This window comes from Corythoichthys intestinalis, chromosome 4 (genome assembly GCF_030265065.1).
Source record: "Corythoichthys intestinalis isolate RoL2023-P3 chromosome 4, ASM3026506v1, whole genome shotgun sequence".
Lineage (NCBI taxonomy): Eukaryota > Metazoa > Chordata > Actinopteri > Syngnathiformes > Syngnathidae > Corythoichthys > Corythoichthys intestinalis.
In genome coordinates, this window is record NC_080398.1 from 24,564,359 (window position 1) to 24,581,388 (window position 17,030).

The following is a 17,030-nucleotide window of genomic DNA, read 5'->3' on the forward strand; positions in this document are numbered from 1 at the left end:
GGTGAGTTTTCGAGCATGTTCAGGCCTCCAAATTGGCCATTTTTCTTTCCCTGAAGAAAGAATAATAATCCTTTGCATTACAATAGGGCTTTCGCGCCAGTTGGTGCTCGGGCCCTAATTATGCAGCAAAACAAATAAATTATAAATAAATATCGGAATAATAGTATAATAATAATAATATTAATTAATAATGTAAGGAATCATGTTCTAATTTTGCGAATGTATTTTTCATGCTGTACCTGTGGCTAACTCAGAAGTGAGATAGGGAGGTAGTGAGGTAGGGATTTCACTTCTCTTTTAATGTCCAGTTGTTTTTGCCGTAAAATGCGGAGGACAGTAGGCGTGTTTTGTTGAACAAGTTCTTAGATAAATTATTAAAAACCTGGCGAAGGTGGCGATTTCTTTGGCGATGTTACCACAATAATAATTGACACCTTAACTTATAAAGACAGGTGAACGGCGGTCGGAGGAGGACCATCGAGAGTAGACATTTTACGGCCGTATTGTCGAGCCAGTTCAAGCACGCACACACCACGCTTAAATTTTTCTATCATTTCCATCTTTATTTCAATGGTAGGAGTCACCATTTTCTTTTTTTCATCACCTGCACCACCTTCTTGGAACCCATGTTGCTTTCTCACAAGAAAATCTACCATGCGTCTGTCTTGGGGGAAAACAAACTGCGGCGCTGTCATAAATCGTATTTCAAGCATGTCGTCGGATATAGCAAGAAATGGCGGGTCAAATTGTACGTCGGATGTTGAAAAGATTGTGTGTCTTGGCGATCGTATGTCGAGGTATGTAGAAATATATTTCCATTTATTCACAGTAATCACACGTGAAAAATGCCACTTACTTTTCTAACATATTCACACAGGCCCCTTTTGTCTTCTTACCAGTGTATGTAATTTGATCAGGGCGCGGGGTTGTACGTTCCATGCAAGTTACCCGAAAAGGGGGAAAAAGGCTATGCAGGGGGAGGCTGAAAGCACTTTTCTTTGTCACCTGGTACCTATATGTCTTGTCTTTTCTGTTTGTCTGTCTTAAAGTGTTAATTCTTTGTTCTTTTTTATTCCCGAATTCTGTGTCATCATCTCCTGTTCGTTATAAGAATAAAACAACCTGTAACATGCAAGAATCGACTCTTTTCCTTCAGGTAGCACTGTAACAATGTGTTAATAATTTCACACGTTCTCCAAAAAAACTGAGTTATAGTCCGAAAAATACTGGAATTTGATCAATGATATGTGGTTAATTAGTCGATTAATCGGGGCAGCCCAAATACACGCATACTTAGTGGAAGCAGTATAATCAAGTGAAAAAAATGAAGAGAATAGACTAGAATACATAAATGCACTTTCATAAAACAAATACCAGTTTAATTTCAAATGTAGGGCAGTTTTTGTCTTAGTATTCAGGCAAGGGAAATCAAAGTTGTTAGTTTATTTGTACCCCAGCAACAAAAGTCAGTTGAGGAAATGTGTTGTTGGTTTCAAATTCAGGTTTTAATGACAGTATCGATGTTGCAGTTTCTGCTCTGAATCAAACAATGGCTCTTGAGTTGTGGAAGCAATACTTTTTCACAACACTGCGGAATTTATTTCCAAGCTGTTGTTCATTATTCATTTGCATAATTTCCCTCGGAAGCCATATGGTCTAAGATTGCGCGAAATACAACTTCTTTGGTGTGCCACCCACCTCATCTCGCTGATACAACCCCCCTGCTTTCTAATTTGAGTTAGAAGCAGTGAGATGAACTGCAAGTGGAGGTAAAGAAAAGGTGAGAAGATGAGGGTGGTAAGAGGGAGAGACAGATAAAGCCTTTATGCTAAGCTGGCTTCACTCTGCACTCACTTACCATAATTCATATTTGAAATCTGGCATGGGGAACAGTGCAGGTCACCGCCGTGTTCCATTAGTAAAGACCCGGCACATACTGGACAATCAATTAGAGCTCACACGGCGCACGTGATGACTGATGGCTTTGAGGGGCGGCTAATAGCCATGACACCAGGGGCGAAGGTGGCACCTGGGAGTCGTTCCTTTTACAAACAAAATTTGTCAAGAGGCGCTTGAGTGGGCTGCACTTGTGCCGGGTTACTGACCTGCTGCATAAATTGTGTATTCATGATTGTAATTATGTCTAAATTGGGATTGAAGTGTTTTTTTCTGAATCAGTCTAAAGGTGGAAATAGTAATAATTCTCATGTAAAAGTACAATGACTGTGGTGCCTTGAGTTTAAATTGTTTCGTGCTTGTAACGTGAACGCTCTTAAGTCAAAACGTGTTTCACCAATGAAATGCACAGAGATGCCAGTTCATAATCACTTCGAGACTGAAACCCAAATTGTTTTGTGTTTTGTTGGTTTACTAACAGTATGGCCTGGTGTTGCTGAGGTGAAAAAGTGAATTTTGGTATTTTCTATGCTAATTTTTGGAGTTTCTAATTAATTTTCTGCACTAAAGCCTAGCATTTTTGGGTCTCTGATGTACAAAAAAAATCAAAGAAAATTTTTTGGGGGAATTTTTATTGACCTTTTGAAATTGTTTAACGATAAAGTAACAATTAGGAGTGTGACAATATATCGAAATGATGTTAGATCGCGATACTTTGTATGACAAAATGCTGTCACCTCCACAATAAGGGATTTTTTTGAGTTTCTAAATAATTTTCGAACTAAATGGAGACCTACAGAGAGCAAACCCCTCTATGAACACCCCTAGAGACATAAAATACAACTGTGTAAAATTTCATCAAAATCCACCCAGCCGTTTCAGAGTCCATAGGGAATAAACACACACACAAACACACACACAGAGTTCTATTTATATTTAAGTATAGATATGGCGGAAAACACTCAGGTGACTTGAAGTTCTGCTCTGAGAGTTTCAAAACTGTCCGATATGCATGTGTGATTCATCATTGGAAGGCTTAAAAATCTCGATTTTCTGGGTGAAAAAACATTTTGAACAGGAGGGCATCTTAAAAAAAAAAAAAAAAATTGAACTGCAAAACCCTATCTGGAGGCGAGAGCACGCAAGAGCAGAATTACAGATGCCATGACTTTAACGAGATATTATTGCGTACTTACCTTGTTTCGATCCAAAAACTCCACGTAGCATGTATCACTGAGTGTCAAGACACAGCTGTGAATGGCCACAGATTGATTTTTGGGGGATTTTATGGGTGAAACATGGTAATATAACAAGGATGCAGAAATCGCAGACATCATGGAGTGGTCAAGATTTTGTTTTTCATATATTTACCCTTTTAAACGTTTTTTTTATTATTATTTTTTTTTTTTTCAATTTTTCTTTGTTCAGGTCGATTAGTTATCATCTAACATATCGGAGAAACTGCGACAGTGACAGAAAATATAATTAAGCGATAGTTATGAGGTAGATATTCGTGACTTTTTTACAGACACCATTTTTTTTCATTGTGACGTAATTTGTTTAAAAGTTTAAAATATGCAAGTGAATAATTTTTAAGTTGTTTTTTTTTGTTGTTGTTTGTTTTAAACGAAATATGAGACATCAATTAATGGTTCTAAGCTAAAAACAACAGACATTTTGAATAATAAATATAAATAATTACCTTCGTTTTATGGCTGGGTTGAAACAAAAGCGGTTGCGCGACGTCTGTAAACGGGGGTTTCCAGGGTAAAATGGACAAATTAAAAATAGTTCAGGGGCTTAATGCGCCATGAATCTGCTATGGCAGCATATAGACATATTGTTCTATCCAACACAACAGTTGTTTTGGCTTAAAATACAGCAGTTTCTTTTAAAAAGGAGTGCAAGGGCAGAAACTGCTTTTTCGGTCTTGTGTGTGTTTTCAGCTATATAGATATTTAGTTATAGATGAGTAAGGAAAATAGAACTTGTCCGTGAAATATTGAACTTCATAAATCAGTAATGACCTAATCAAATAAAATGTAAGTAAATAAACAGTTTTTGCATCATAATGTATTTTTTTCCAGTAACTGCATTTCTTGGCTAACAGGATGAAGGTTGAGATACAATACAGTCAAGAAAACATTTAAAACTGAATCAGTAGCTGCAGTCATAATGCATAGTTTTCACTCATTATCAAGAATATCGCGGAAAACACTCAGGTGACTTGAAGTTCCGCTCTAAGACCCCCAATTTGGCCAACTTTAAAAATTGTCCAATATGCATGTATGATACATCATTGGAAAGCTTGAAATCTCAATTTTCTGGGGGAAGAAACATTTTGAACAGGAGGGCATCTTAAATAATAAAAATTAAACTGCAAAACCCTATCTGGAGGCGCGAGCACGCAGGAGCAGAATTACAGACGCCATGACTTTAACGAGATATTATTGCGTACTTACCTTGTTCCGATCCAAAAACTCCACGTAGCATGTATCACCAAGTGTCAAGACACAGCTGTGAATGGCCACAGATGGATTTTTTGGGGGGTTTTATGGGTAAAACATGGTAATATAACCAGGGTCGCAATGCACAAATCGCAGACATCATGGAGTGGTCGAGATTTTGATTTTCATATTTTTACCCTTTTAAATGTTTTTTTTTTTCAATTTTTCTTTGTTTAGGTCGATTATTTATCATCTAACATATCGGAGAAAATGCGACAGTAACAAAAAATACAATTAAGCAAAAGTTATGCGCTACTGTAGATATCCGTGACTTTTTTACAGTTACGATTTTTTTCAATGTGACATAATTTGTTTAAAAGTTTAAAATATGCAAGTGGATAATTTATTAAAGTCGGGGGGGGGGGGGTTGGGTAAGGAAAATACAATTTGTCAGTATAATATTGAACTTTATATAAACAGTAATGACCTAATCAAATAAAATGTAAGTAAATAAACCGTTTGTGCATCATAATGTATTTTTTCCCAGTAACAGTGTGCATTTCTTGGCTAACAGGATGAAGGTTGAGATACAATACAGTCAAGAAAACATTGAAAACTGAATCAGTAACTGCAGTCACAATGCATAGTTTTCACTGATTATCAAGAATATGCCAGACAACACTCAGTGGCCAACTTTAAAAATTGTCTGATATGCATATGTGATACATCATTGGAAAGCTTGAAATCTCAATTTTCTGGGGGAAGAAAAATTTTGAACAGGAGGGTATTTTTTTCAAAAATATTTTTTAAACAGCAAAACCCTATCTGGAGGTGAGAGCACGAGAGAGCAGAATAACAGACACCATGACTTTAACGAAATATTATCGCGTACTTACCTTGTTTCGATCCATGTAGCATGTATCACCGAGTGTCAAGACACAGTTGTGAATGGCCACAGCTGGATTTTGGGGGGATTTTATGGGTGAAACTTGATAATATAACAAGGGTCGCAATGCAGAAATCGCAGACATCAAGGAGTGGTCTTTTCATATATTTACCCATATAAACGTTTTTTTTTGTTTGTTTGTTTTGTTTTTTTTCCCTTTGTTTGGATTGATTTTGATTTGATTGACTTGAAGTTCTGCTCTGAGAATTTCAAAACTGTCCGATATGCATGTGTGATTCATCATTGGAAGGCTTAAAAATCTCGATTTTCTGGGTGAAAAAACATTTTGAACAGGAGGGCATCTTAAAAAAAAAAAAAAAAAGAACTGCAAAACCCTATCTGGAGGCGAGAGCACGCAAGAGCAGAATTACAGATGCCATGACTTTAACGAGATATTATTGCGTACTTACCTTGTTTCGATCCAAAAACTCCACGTAGCATGTATCACTGAGTGTCAAGACACAGCTGTGAATGGCCACAGATTGATTTTTTGTGGATTTTATGGGTGAAACATGGTAATATAACAAGGATGCAGAAATCGCAGACATCATGGAGTGGTCAAGATTTTGTTTTTCATATATTTACCCTTTTAAACGTTTTTTTATTATTATTATTTTTTTTTTTCAATTTTTCTTTGTTCAGGTCGATTAGTTATCATCTAACATATCGGAGAAACTGCGAGAGTGACAGAAAATATAATTAAGCGATAGTTATGAGGTAGATATTCGTGACTTTTTTACAGACACCATTTTTTTTCATTGTGACGTAATTTGTTTAAAAGTTTAAAATATGCAAGTGAATAATTTTTTTTAAGTTGGGTTTTTTTTGTTGTTGTTTGTTTTAAACGAAATATGAGACATCAATTAATGGTTCTAAGCTAAAAACGACAGACATTTTGAATAATAAATTTAAATAATTACCTTCGTTTTATGGCTGGGTTGAAACAAAAGCGGTTGCGCGACGTCTGTAAACGGGGGTTTCCAGGGTAAAATGGACAAATTAAAAATAGTTCAGGGGCTTAATGCGCCATGAATCTGCTATGGCAGCATATAGACATATTGTTCTATCCAACACAACAGTTGTTTTGGCTTAAAATACAGCAGTTTCTTTTAAAAAGGAGTGCAAGGGCAGAAACTGCTTTTTCGGTCTTGTGTGTGTTTTCAGCTATATAGATATTTAGATATAGATGAGTAAGGAAAATAGAACTTGTCCGTGAAATATTGAACTTCATAAAAACAGTAATGACCTAATCAAATAAAATGTAAGTAAATAAACCGTTTTTGCATCATAATGTATTTTTTCCAGTAACTGTGCATTTCTTGGCTAACAGGATGAAGGTTGAGATACAATACAGTGAAGAAAACATTTAAAACTGAATCAGTAGCTGCAGTCATAATGCATAGTTTTCACTCATTATCAAGAATATCGCGGAAAACACTCAGGTGACTTGAAGTTCCGCTCTAAGACCCCCAATTTGGCCAACTTTAAAAATTGTCCAATATGCATGTATAATACATCATTGGAAAGCTTGAAATCTCAATTTTCTGGGGGAAGAAACATTTTGAACAGGAGGGCATCTTAAATAATAAAAATTAAACTGCAAAACCCTATCTGGAGGCGCGAGCACGCAGGAGCAGAATTACAGACGCCATGACTTTAACGAGATATTATTGCGTACTTACCTTGTTCCGATCCAAAAACTCCACACTGTATGTATCACTGAGTGTCAAGACCAGTGTTGTTAATAACGGCGTTACAATATTACGGCGTTACTAACGGCGTTATTTTTTTCAGTAGTGGGTAATCTAATTAATTACTTTTCTCATGTTGGCAACGCCGTTACCGTTACTGAGGACGGAGAGGCATGCGTTACTATGCGTTATTATATTGGTCGAAAAGTCTGAGGGAGACGGACTCACCGAGACGACAGAGCAGTCAGGAGTTGGGAGGAGGCAAGAAAGTTGTGACGCCGAGCAAACGCGATGCTAGGTAGCTCCAATAATACATGTTGTAGCCGATAGCCTACAAACTACGCCCGCATGTTATGGTAGATATGGTAGACATGGTAGATATCACATATACTGTATATAGATATAACTAGATGCAAAATGACAGACACGGCACTAGATGCGTTAGTAAACAGCCGCCATCTTAAAGCAGTAGACTTTTTAGGACGGCTCTGTTGTAGAGAACATTCCTAGCGAACCTAAACTTTTTATCTAAAATACTTCTAAATCGGCAAAATCTTGACTTGAATCTATCTTTAAATGATGAAACAGTTTTAAAACGTTCATATGTCAAAAGTACAGAGAAGGGAACTAATGTAATAATGGGAGCAATTTTAACAACTTTTAACAGTTGATTCAGGGTAAAGGGATAAATTTGGTTTTTCTTTTTTTAAACGAAATATTGGACATCAATTAATGATTCTAAGCTAAAAATGACAGACATTTTAAATAATAAATATAATTAATTACCTTTGTTTTATGGCTGGGTTGAAACAAAAGCGGTTGCGTGACGTCTGTAAACGGGGGTTTCCAGGGTTAAATTGACAAATTAAAAATAGTTCAGGGGCTTAATGCGCTATGAATCTGCTATGGCAGCATATCGACATATTGTTCTATCAAACACAACAGTTGTTTTGGCTTAAAATACAGCAGTTTCTTTTAAACAGGAGTGCAAGAGCAGAAACTGCTTTTTCGGTCTTGTCTGTGTTTTCCGCCATATAGATATTTAGTTATAGATGAGTAAGGAAAATACCATTTGTCAGTATAATATTGAACTTTATATAAACAGTAATGACCTAATCAAATAAAATGTAAGTAAATAAACCATTTGTGCATCATAATGTATTTTTTCCCAGTAACAGTGTGCATTTCTTGGCTAACAGGATGAAGGTTGAGATACAATACAGTCAAGAAAACATTTAAAACTGAATCAGTAACTGCAGTCACAATGCATAGTTTTCACTGATTATCAAGAATATGCCAGAAAACACTCAGTGGCCAACTTTAAAAATTGTCTAATATGCATATGTGATACATCATTGGAAAGCTTGAAATCTCAATTTTCTGGGGGAAGAAAAATTTTGAACAGGAGGGTATTTTTTTCAAAAATATTTTTTAAACAGCAAAACCCTATCTGGAGGTGAGAGCACGAGAGAGCAGAATAACAGACACCATGACTTTAACGAAATATTATCGCGTACTTACCTTGTTTCGATCCATGTAGCATGTATCACCGAGTGTCAAGACACAGTTGTGAATGGCCACAGCTGGATTTTGGGGGGATTTTATGGGTGAAACATGGTAATATAACAAGGGTCGCAATGCAGAAATCGCAGACATCGAGGAGTGGTCGTTTCATATATTTACCCTTATAAACGTTTTTTTTTGTTTTTTTTTTTCCATTTGTTTGGATTGATTATCATCTAACATATCAGAGAAAATGCGACAGTAACAAAAAAAAAATACACTTAAGCGATAGTTATGATAGTTATTAGTTTACTGACACCATTTTTTTATTGTGACATAATTTGTTGAAAAGTTTAAAATATGCGAGTGAATAATTTTTTAAAGTCGTTTTTTTTTTTTTTTAAACAAAATATGAGACATCAATTAATGATTCTAAGCTAAAAACAACACACATTTTCAATGATAAATATAATTACCTTCGTTTTATGGCTGGGTCGAAACAAAAGCGGTTGCGCGACCTCTGTAAACGGGGGTTTTCAGGGTAAAACGGACAAATTAAAAATAGTTCGGGGGCTTAATGTGCCATGAATCTGCTATGGCAGCATATAGACATATTGTTCTATCAAACAGAACAGTTGTTTTGGCTTAAAATACAGCAGTTTCTTTTAACCCTTTAATGCCTGCAATATGAAGCAATTGTCAGGGAATCACAAAATTTGAAAAATAGGGTCTTAGTGAAACATTTTTTTTCAAATTTGTAAAAAAGAAAAAAAAAAATATGAGTAATAAGCACTCTAATATCCATAACCCTTGCTAAATCCTGTTGTTTTTTTTTTCTCATGGAACCTGCCGATGCATGAGTTGACTTGCATCCATTTTTTTTTTTTTTTTTTTTTTTTGAGGAAAGATATTTTAAAATTCTGAATTAGTCTCAAAATCATGAAGTTTTAAGTGTATCAAATGTGATAGATTTGGCAAGAAAGGGTTAAAGAGGAGTGCAACAGCAGAAACAGCTTTTTCAGTCTTGTCTGTGTTTTCCGCCAAGTGCATTTAAAGTTGTATAATTATGTTATGTTTTACTGTACTGTTAACAACATCTCTTGCAACACCATTTGTTTTCAGACATCTGCTTAAAAGGTTATGATCACCACCTTGCATTTCTCATGTGTTAGTATTTAACTTAGCGGGTGAAGTTTTGTGGTTATTTTTACTAATCTGTGTGTAATTTGCTTTTGTTTCATGTTTATTTTGGCAGTAGACTTCAAATGAGAGTCACAATATTTTAAATGTATTGTTCACAGTTTGCTAAACTGCTACTTGTCATAAAGTGACAAGCGTATAGCGCTCACAAGTCAAAGAAAAAAAAAATCCTCCAAATAACAGCTCATATCTTGAAAAACCCGCAAGTTGGGTTCCTCATGTCTCAAGGCACTCATGATATTTTACTCAAGTCATTTTTCATGCGCATCCCTCAAATAAGATGGAGAAGTCTTCAGACATTCACACATATTGGTAATCTATGCATGTTTTTGAGAATTCCGGTGTAAATAGCATACCAATTAGCAAACCCACACGATAACTTCACACAGTGTCAAGAACCACAATTCTAACCTTGAACCAAATTGTGAGGTATACTGTATGTATACTACCTCCTATCGCTCCACACGCAGCTGTCTCTGCACTTCCAAAGGCATGCCATGGCCATTATGCAAATGCTTTTAATGGACCTCATCGCACAGTGAATGACGCTGTGTGTGTGAGTGTGCTCGTGTGTGCAGTAAACATGTGCTGCCGTGCAATTCACGCACACAGCTCGCCCTCAGGCTGTGTCATGTGAGAGGAAATCTACCTTATGACTGTCCTAACTACTGAAGTGGTAAAAGTACTTAAAGATTGTACTTACGAATAAGTGCAGAGAAACTTGTGTGAAAATAAACTGATAAAAGTAGAAGCTTTAATTCAACTCCTTGATATTTGTAGGAAATAAAGCACTGACGTTGACTCTATAATATAGTACAGTGGTACCTTGACATACGATCGCTTCGACACACGATCTTTTCGACATCCGACGTAAAATTTGACATGCCGTTTGTTTCTATGAGGGGCCATACAATACATTTTTCATTCTGGCCCTCTCACACACATACATACTCTTCTCACATACATATATATTCACTCTCACGCACATATATTCTCCTCTCACATACATATATATTCACTCTCATACTCATGCATTTTCACTCTCACATTCATACATTCTCCTCCCACATACATATATATTCACTGTCTCACACACACATATATTCTCCTCTCACATCCATACATTCTCTTCTCACATACATATACAGTTGTGGTCAAAAGTGTACATACACTTGTGAAGAACATAATGTCATGGCTCTCTTGAGTTTCCAGTTATTTCTACAACTCTGATTTTTCTCTGATAGAGTGATTGGAACAGATACTTCTTTGTCACAAAAAACATGAAATTTGGTTCTTTTATGACTTTATTATGGGTGAACAGAAAAAAGTGATCAAATCTGCTGGGTCAAAAATATACATACAGCAGCGCTAATATTTGGTAACTTGTCCCTTGGCCATTTTCACTTCAATTAGGCGCTTTTGGTAGCCATCCACAAGCTTCTGGCAAGCTTCTGGTTGAATCTTTGACCACTCCTCTTGACAGAATTGGTGCAGTTCAGTTAAATTTGATGGCTTTCTGACATGGACTTGTTTCTTCAGCATTGTCCACAAGTTCTCAATGGGGTTTAAGTCAGGACTTTGGGAAGGCCATTCGAAAACTTTAATTCTAGCCTGATTTAGCCATTCCATTACCACTTTTGATGTGTTTGGGGTCATTGTCCTGTTGGAACACCCAACTGCGCCCAAGACCCAATCTTCGGGCTGATGACGTTAGGTTATCTTGAAGAATTTGAAGGTAATCCTCCTTCTTCATTATCCCATTTACTCTCTGTAAAGCACCAGTTCCATTGGCAGCAAAACAGCCCCACAGCATAATACTACCACCACCGTGCTTGACGGTAGGCATGGTGTACTTGGGGTTAAAGGCCTCACCTTTTCTCCTCCAAACATATTGCTGGGCATTGTGGCCAAACAGCTCGATTTTTGTTTCGTCTGACCACAGAACTTTCCTCCAGAAGGTCTTATCTTTGTCCATGTGATCAGCAGCAAACTTCAGTCGAGCCTTAAGGTGCCGCTTTTGGAGCAAGGGCTTCCTTCTTGCACGGCAGCCTCTCAGTCCATGGAGATGCAAAACACGCTTGACTGTGGACACTGACACCTGTGTTCCAGCAGCTTCTAACTCTTGGCAGATCTGCTTTTTGGTGATTCTCGGTTGAATCTTCACGCTAAAAAAGTCATAAAAGAACCAAACTTCATGAATGTTTTTTGTGACAAAGAAGTATCTTTTCCAATCACTCTATCGGAGAAAAATCTGAGTTGTAGAAATAACTGGAAACTCAAGAGAGCCATGACATTATGTTCTTCACATGTGTATGTAAACTTTTGATCACAACTGTATATTCACTGTCTCACACACACATATATTCTCCTCTCACATCCATATTCTCCTCTCACGTACATATATATTCACTGTCTCACACACACATATATTCTCCTCTCACATCCATACATTCTCCTCTCATATAAATATAAATTTCACTCATACACATACATACATTCTTTTGAGTAATGAACCAGGCTGGGTTGCTTTTAAAAGCCTCAGGAATCTTTTGCAGGGGTTTTGAGTTAATTCGTTGATTCAGATGATTAGGTTCGTAGCTTCTTTAGAGTACCTTTTCATGATATGCAAATTTTTTGAGATAGGGATTTTTGTTTTTTCTTGACTTTTTTGCCAAAATCATCAATATTAAAACAATGAAAGGCTTTAACTACTTCAGTTGTGTGTAATGAGTCTAGAATATTTGAAAGTCTAATGTTTATCAGTACATTACAGAAAATAATGAACTTTATCACAATATGCAAATTTTTGGAGAAGGACGAGTATATAGGCGCTTCCAGGAGTTCACGCACAGCACAGAAAGTCTCGGCGTCTCATCTACGTCGTGCTGAATCCATTTTTGGAGATTCCGTGGGTTCCACTGGTTTGATTTTGCAGTTTTAACTTTGTCAACAGACTGCTTACTTCAACCGCAATTCATGTTGTTCTTTCTAAACCGGAAATTCGGAGCAGAAATTTTCCAAAATGGCGCAACTCATGTTTCGCGTTTAGGATTCTACTAGTATATATGCCTGTGATTATTGTGATATTGACTCTTTAAATATCAACTGTTTCTGTTTAAATATCTGTTTCTCTTTCTCTAACGAGGCACAAAACTTCAACTATTAGCTAGCGGCTTCCCATCTGTGATGTTTTCCATTATATGTGAGCATTAAGCTAGCAGGGTATTGTTACGTTTTTCTTTGTTTTAAGTTAGTTTGACAGTAAACTTATCTTAACGTTAACCCAAACTGGGAGGACAGCCTCTCCCAGTCAAAATGGATTGGACGTCTAGCACACTCAATGGCAGCCAACGAGTTATTTAAAAAAAAAAAAAAAAAAAAAAAAAAACTTATTTGATTTTTGCACCGTTTTGATTTGATTTAGTTTTGTTCCATGTCTTGTTTTCCTTGTAACACAAGTGTTTTGAGTGTCAAGCATGGTCACGGAATGATTTAAACTTGTATCTCAAGGTACAACTGTATTAATTATTCCATGATTCTATTGTTTGGCTACTTTGACAGATTGGACTGCATGTGGCCCATGAGCAACAACAAGTTTGACAGCCCTGTCTTGAGTGGAATAAAAGGAGAAGTTGCTGAAATTTGCTGTGATGCCAACTAAATGGTGTTGATTTTTTTTCTGGTGACATCGCTGAGTGTCTGGTGTATGTGTCAGATTCATGTCAGACAGCGCCTTCTTCCTCCAGTGCCCCCACTGCGCGCGTGACTGACAGCTGAATGATGAAAATACATGTAACATGCCTGGAGGGCGGGTGGGGACTCGGGGTCTTTTTTATAGAGTTCAACCGTTTCCCTCTCCCACCCACCCCCGCTGCCTCGTGATTCGCAGAGCAACAACTTGTCAACTCCAAGAAATTGAAGTTTTTCTCTCATTTTTCTCTGGCTGGCAGAGATCGTCCCTGTGCCCTCTTCTTCCCTCCACCTCCTCCTCCTGACTTTATTACTTCTGGTGCTCCTGGTTGCCGCCGCCACGGCTGTGTTGCTATGGCGACAGAAGCGCATCTCCCGCCGAGGTGAGGCTATTGCCGTCTTTCTCCCTCCCTCAGACGGATGCGGCCCGGAACATCCTCTGGGGTTGTGATGAATCTGACCCTATCGCATCCTATACGTGCGTGTGTATGTGTATGCAGGTATTGAGCAGTCTTTGTCCGTTCATTCAGGCGAGACGGAGAACATCTACGAGAATCCCGAAGATGTCAGACAGGTGATAAAACATGGCCATTTTCCCTCCTGATGAAATGTCCTCCCCGTTTTCCCCAATCACCTCGCCTCCATCTTTTTCGGTTTACTTTTTTTTTTTTTTTTTTTTACCTACTTTCTACTTCCCTGTCTCCCTCGCTTGTCGCTCATTAAAAGCTGTTTTGCTCTCCACCCCAACAGGCTCTTCCACCGGGGTCAGTCTATATGGTGAGTTATTGCGCAATCTACTCTCACAAATAAAGGGGTAATGCTTTTGTTAGTGGGAACTTGTGATACAGCGAGCCCCTGTTTATTGTTGCAACACATCTAGGATATGTAAAAAAGACATTTTCAAGTGTTAACTAGTGCTAAAACAGAAACATGAAACTGACGGAAATGAAACATTGCTTATTAGGTATAAAAATGTTCAACCAAACCATATCAAAACAGTAATACAATACATACAATAAAATCAAATAACATGACCTACGAGTTTTTAGAAATACAATACAGTGGTACCTCGACATACGAACGCTTCGACGCACAATCTTTTCGACGTCCGGTGTAAAATTTGACATGCCATTTGTTTCTACATTCAACGACATGCTCGAAATATGACAATTAATGACAGTGCGGCAGTTTCTTTGTTTTCCGGCAAGATGTACGCATGGCAGATTTTCTTGTGAATGAAATCAACATTGGTTCCAAGAATGTTAGTGCAGGTGGTGAAAAAAAGGAAAAAGGTATTAATAAATGTTTTTAAGCACTTCTAATCCAGTAATTATGATAAGTTTTAAACATATTACTGTCCCACCAAATTATTTTTAAAGAAGAATAAAGTAGAAAAATGTTAGGCTTTATTAAATGCTTCACTGAGTGAGTCCTCTCAAATCCACTGAAGTTGCTCACTTACACAAAATGAGTTGCCACAGCAACTGTTTAACAAGTTAAATAATGATTGAAGCATGCAGCGCTTTGAAGTTTGCGTCTCTTGCAAGATCAAACCCAAACGTCTGTCAATCATCATTAACTTTAATAAGCAACTCCAGTGCACTGCCTGACCAACACATAGCAGGGGAGGGAAGGAAGGAGGGAGAGTGTGACTACACGACGGCTAATGTGTTTTTTTTTTTTTTTTTTAATTGAAAAAAAAAATCCGCGATAGACTGAGGGTGTGAAGTTTGAAGCGCGAAGTAGCAAGAGAGATCACTGTATTGTAACATCGCCAAACAGATCGCCAGCTTCGTCAGGTTTTTGATAATTCATTTCAGAAGTTGTGCAACACAAAACGCCTACTATCCACCGCAACTGACCCAACAACAGAACATAGAACATGAAAAGTGAAAGTAAAAACTTTAAAAAATGCACTTCTCTCACTCTGTCACGTCAGCCACGCGGTGCGTTCAAGTACACCAGCAAAGCACATCCGCTACATTTGAGCCCAATTCGTTACATTGCTACAGCTATTATTATAATTATTATGATTAGTATTATTATATTATTATTACGATTTTTATTCATAATTTATTTGTTTTGGTCTGTGTAACTGCTATTTGCAATAGTACCAGCAGTATTTATTCAGGATTTAGTGTAGGTTTTCGGGCTGTGGAATTGTAATGTATTCTTATACGAAAACCCTGCTCGACATACTACCATTTTGACTTACAAACAAGGTCCTGGAACAAATTAACTTTGTATGTAGCGGTACCACTGTATTTTTGTGTTGACATGCAAGCAGAATTTTGAGATATGAGAATACCCCATACCACTACCAATAAATAGTGCCAGAAAGATTGACAAAATCCAGCCTAACGTACATCCCTAAATGTCCAAATTGAGCAAGAAGAGAGAGAGAGAGAAAGCCCGCAAACAGTTTGCTGAAGACATGTCAACAAAGCACATGGATTACTGCAACCATGTCCTATGGTCTGATGATACGGGCGGGCTTTCTTGTGTACCGTCTTCAGAGGAGGCTTCCTCCTGGGGTGACAGCCATGCACACCAATTTGATGTAGAGTGCAGCGTATGGTCTGAGCACTAACAGGCTGTCCCCCCCACCTCTTCAATCTCTGCAGCAATGCTGACAGTACTCCTGTAACGAGTAACATGACATTTTGGAGGGAAAATGACAAGCAGTACTCAATTTGGACATTTAGGGATGTATGTAGTTTCTAAGGGGTGTACTCACTTTTGTTGTCAGGGGTTTGGATATTAATGGCTATATTTTGAGTTATTTTGAGGGGAAAATAAATTAACTCTATTACAAACGCTGCACAAACAAAACTTTTCATTGTGTCAGCGTGTCATTTTGTCAGTGTTGTCCCATGAAAATATATACTTAAATTTCAGCAGAAATGCTAGGGGTGTACTCACTTTTGTGATACACTGTATATCGTCGTTACCAATGTTGAGACCAAACCTACACCCTAGCATCTGTGTCGAGCATTAGTGATGTCAGTATTTTAGGAGTATCGGATGTGGTCACAACATCAGGGCTGATCTTGTACTCTTATATGTTTTTAGGACCATCGTGCTTTTTGGCTGCTGTAAATTAAACCTCTAGGCAAACATGTTCACTGAGTGCGACTACTTTTATTAAGAAACAAATGATAGTAACAGAGCATCTACTAGTTTTTGTAAAAAGAGCATTTCTTGAGGACATACCAGCAGAAGATAATACCGTATTGGCTCGAATATAAGACGGCCCTGATTATAAGACGACCCCGTCTTTTTCAAGACTCAAGTTTGAAAAAAGACTTTTTGAACACCAAATTCGTTTTTTTACAGAAAATAATTTACAGTACATCTGAAACAAATGATTATAACAATATATTTGAGAGAAAAAGCATGTTATTTTGCCTCATTCAAATCTTAATATCTGAACATTTAAATATGTAAACTAAAGTTCAATCACATTCGTAAATGAATGGCTTCTGGTTTTTGAAATGTAAATAAACCAATCTATTGTGATAAAACAACAAATTTACAATAATTGTATTAACCATCAAAGTAAAGTCTAACTGTAACTGTAGTCATGAAACAAATCTGAATAAGGAAAAACATTGCAATAAAATAATGCAAACTGGTTAAACTTGAGAGTAGCTGAGA

General features: G+C 37.2%; 1 protein-coding gene across 4 annotated transcripts in view; it reads left to right on the forward strand.

Moving 5' to 3' along the window:
* Positions 1 to 17,030, forward strand: part of g6fl (g6f-like) — a 56,995-nt gene that overhangs the window by 37,912 nt on the left and 2,053 nt on the right. For 3 of the 4 annotated variants that reach the window (XM_057833373.1, XM_057833375.1, XM_057833376.1), the window contains 3 exons: positions 13,634 to 13,756; positions 13,874 to 13,947; positions 14,124 to 14,150. In XM_057833373.1, the coding sequence (XP_057689356.1) occupies positions 13,634 to 13,756; positions 13,874 to 13,947; positions 14,124 to 14,150 (224 nt within the window). The remainder of the gene's footprint in view (positions 1 to 13,633; positions 13,757 to 13,873; positions 13,948 to 14,123; positions 14,151 to 17,030) is intronic. The other variant, XM_057833374.1, reaches the window with a different exon arrangement.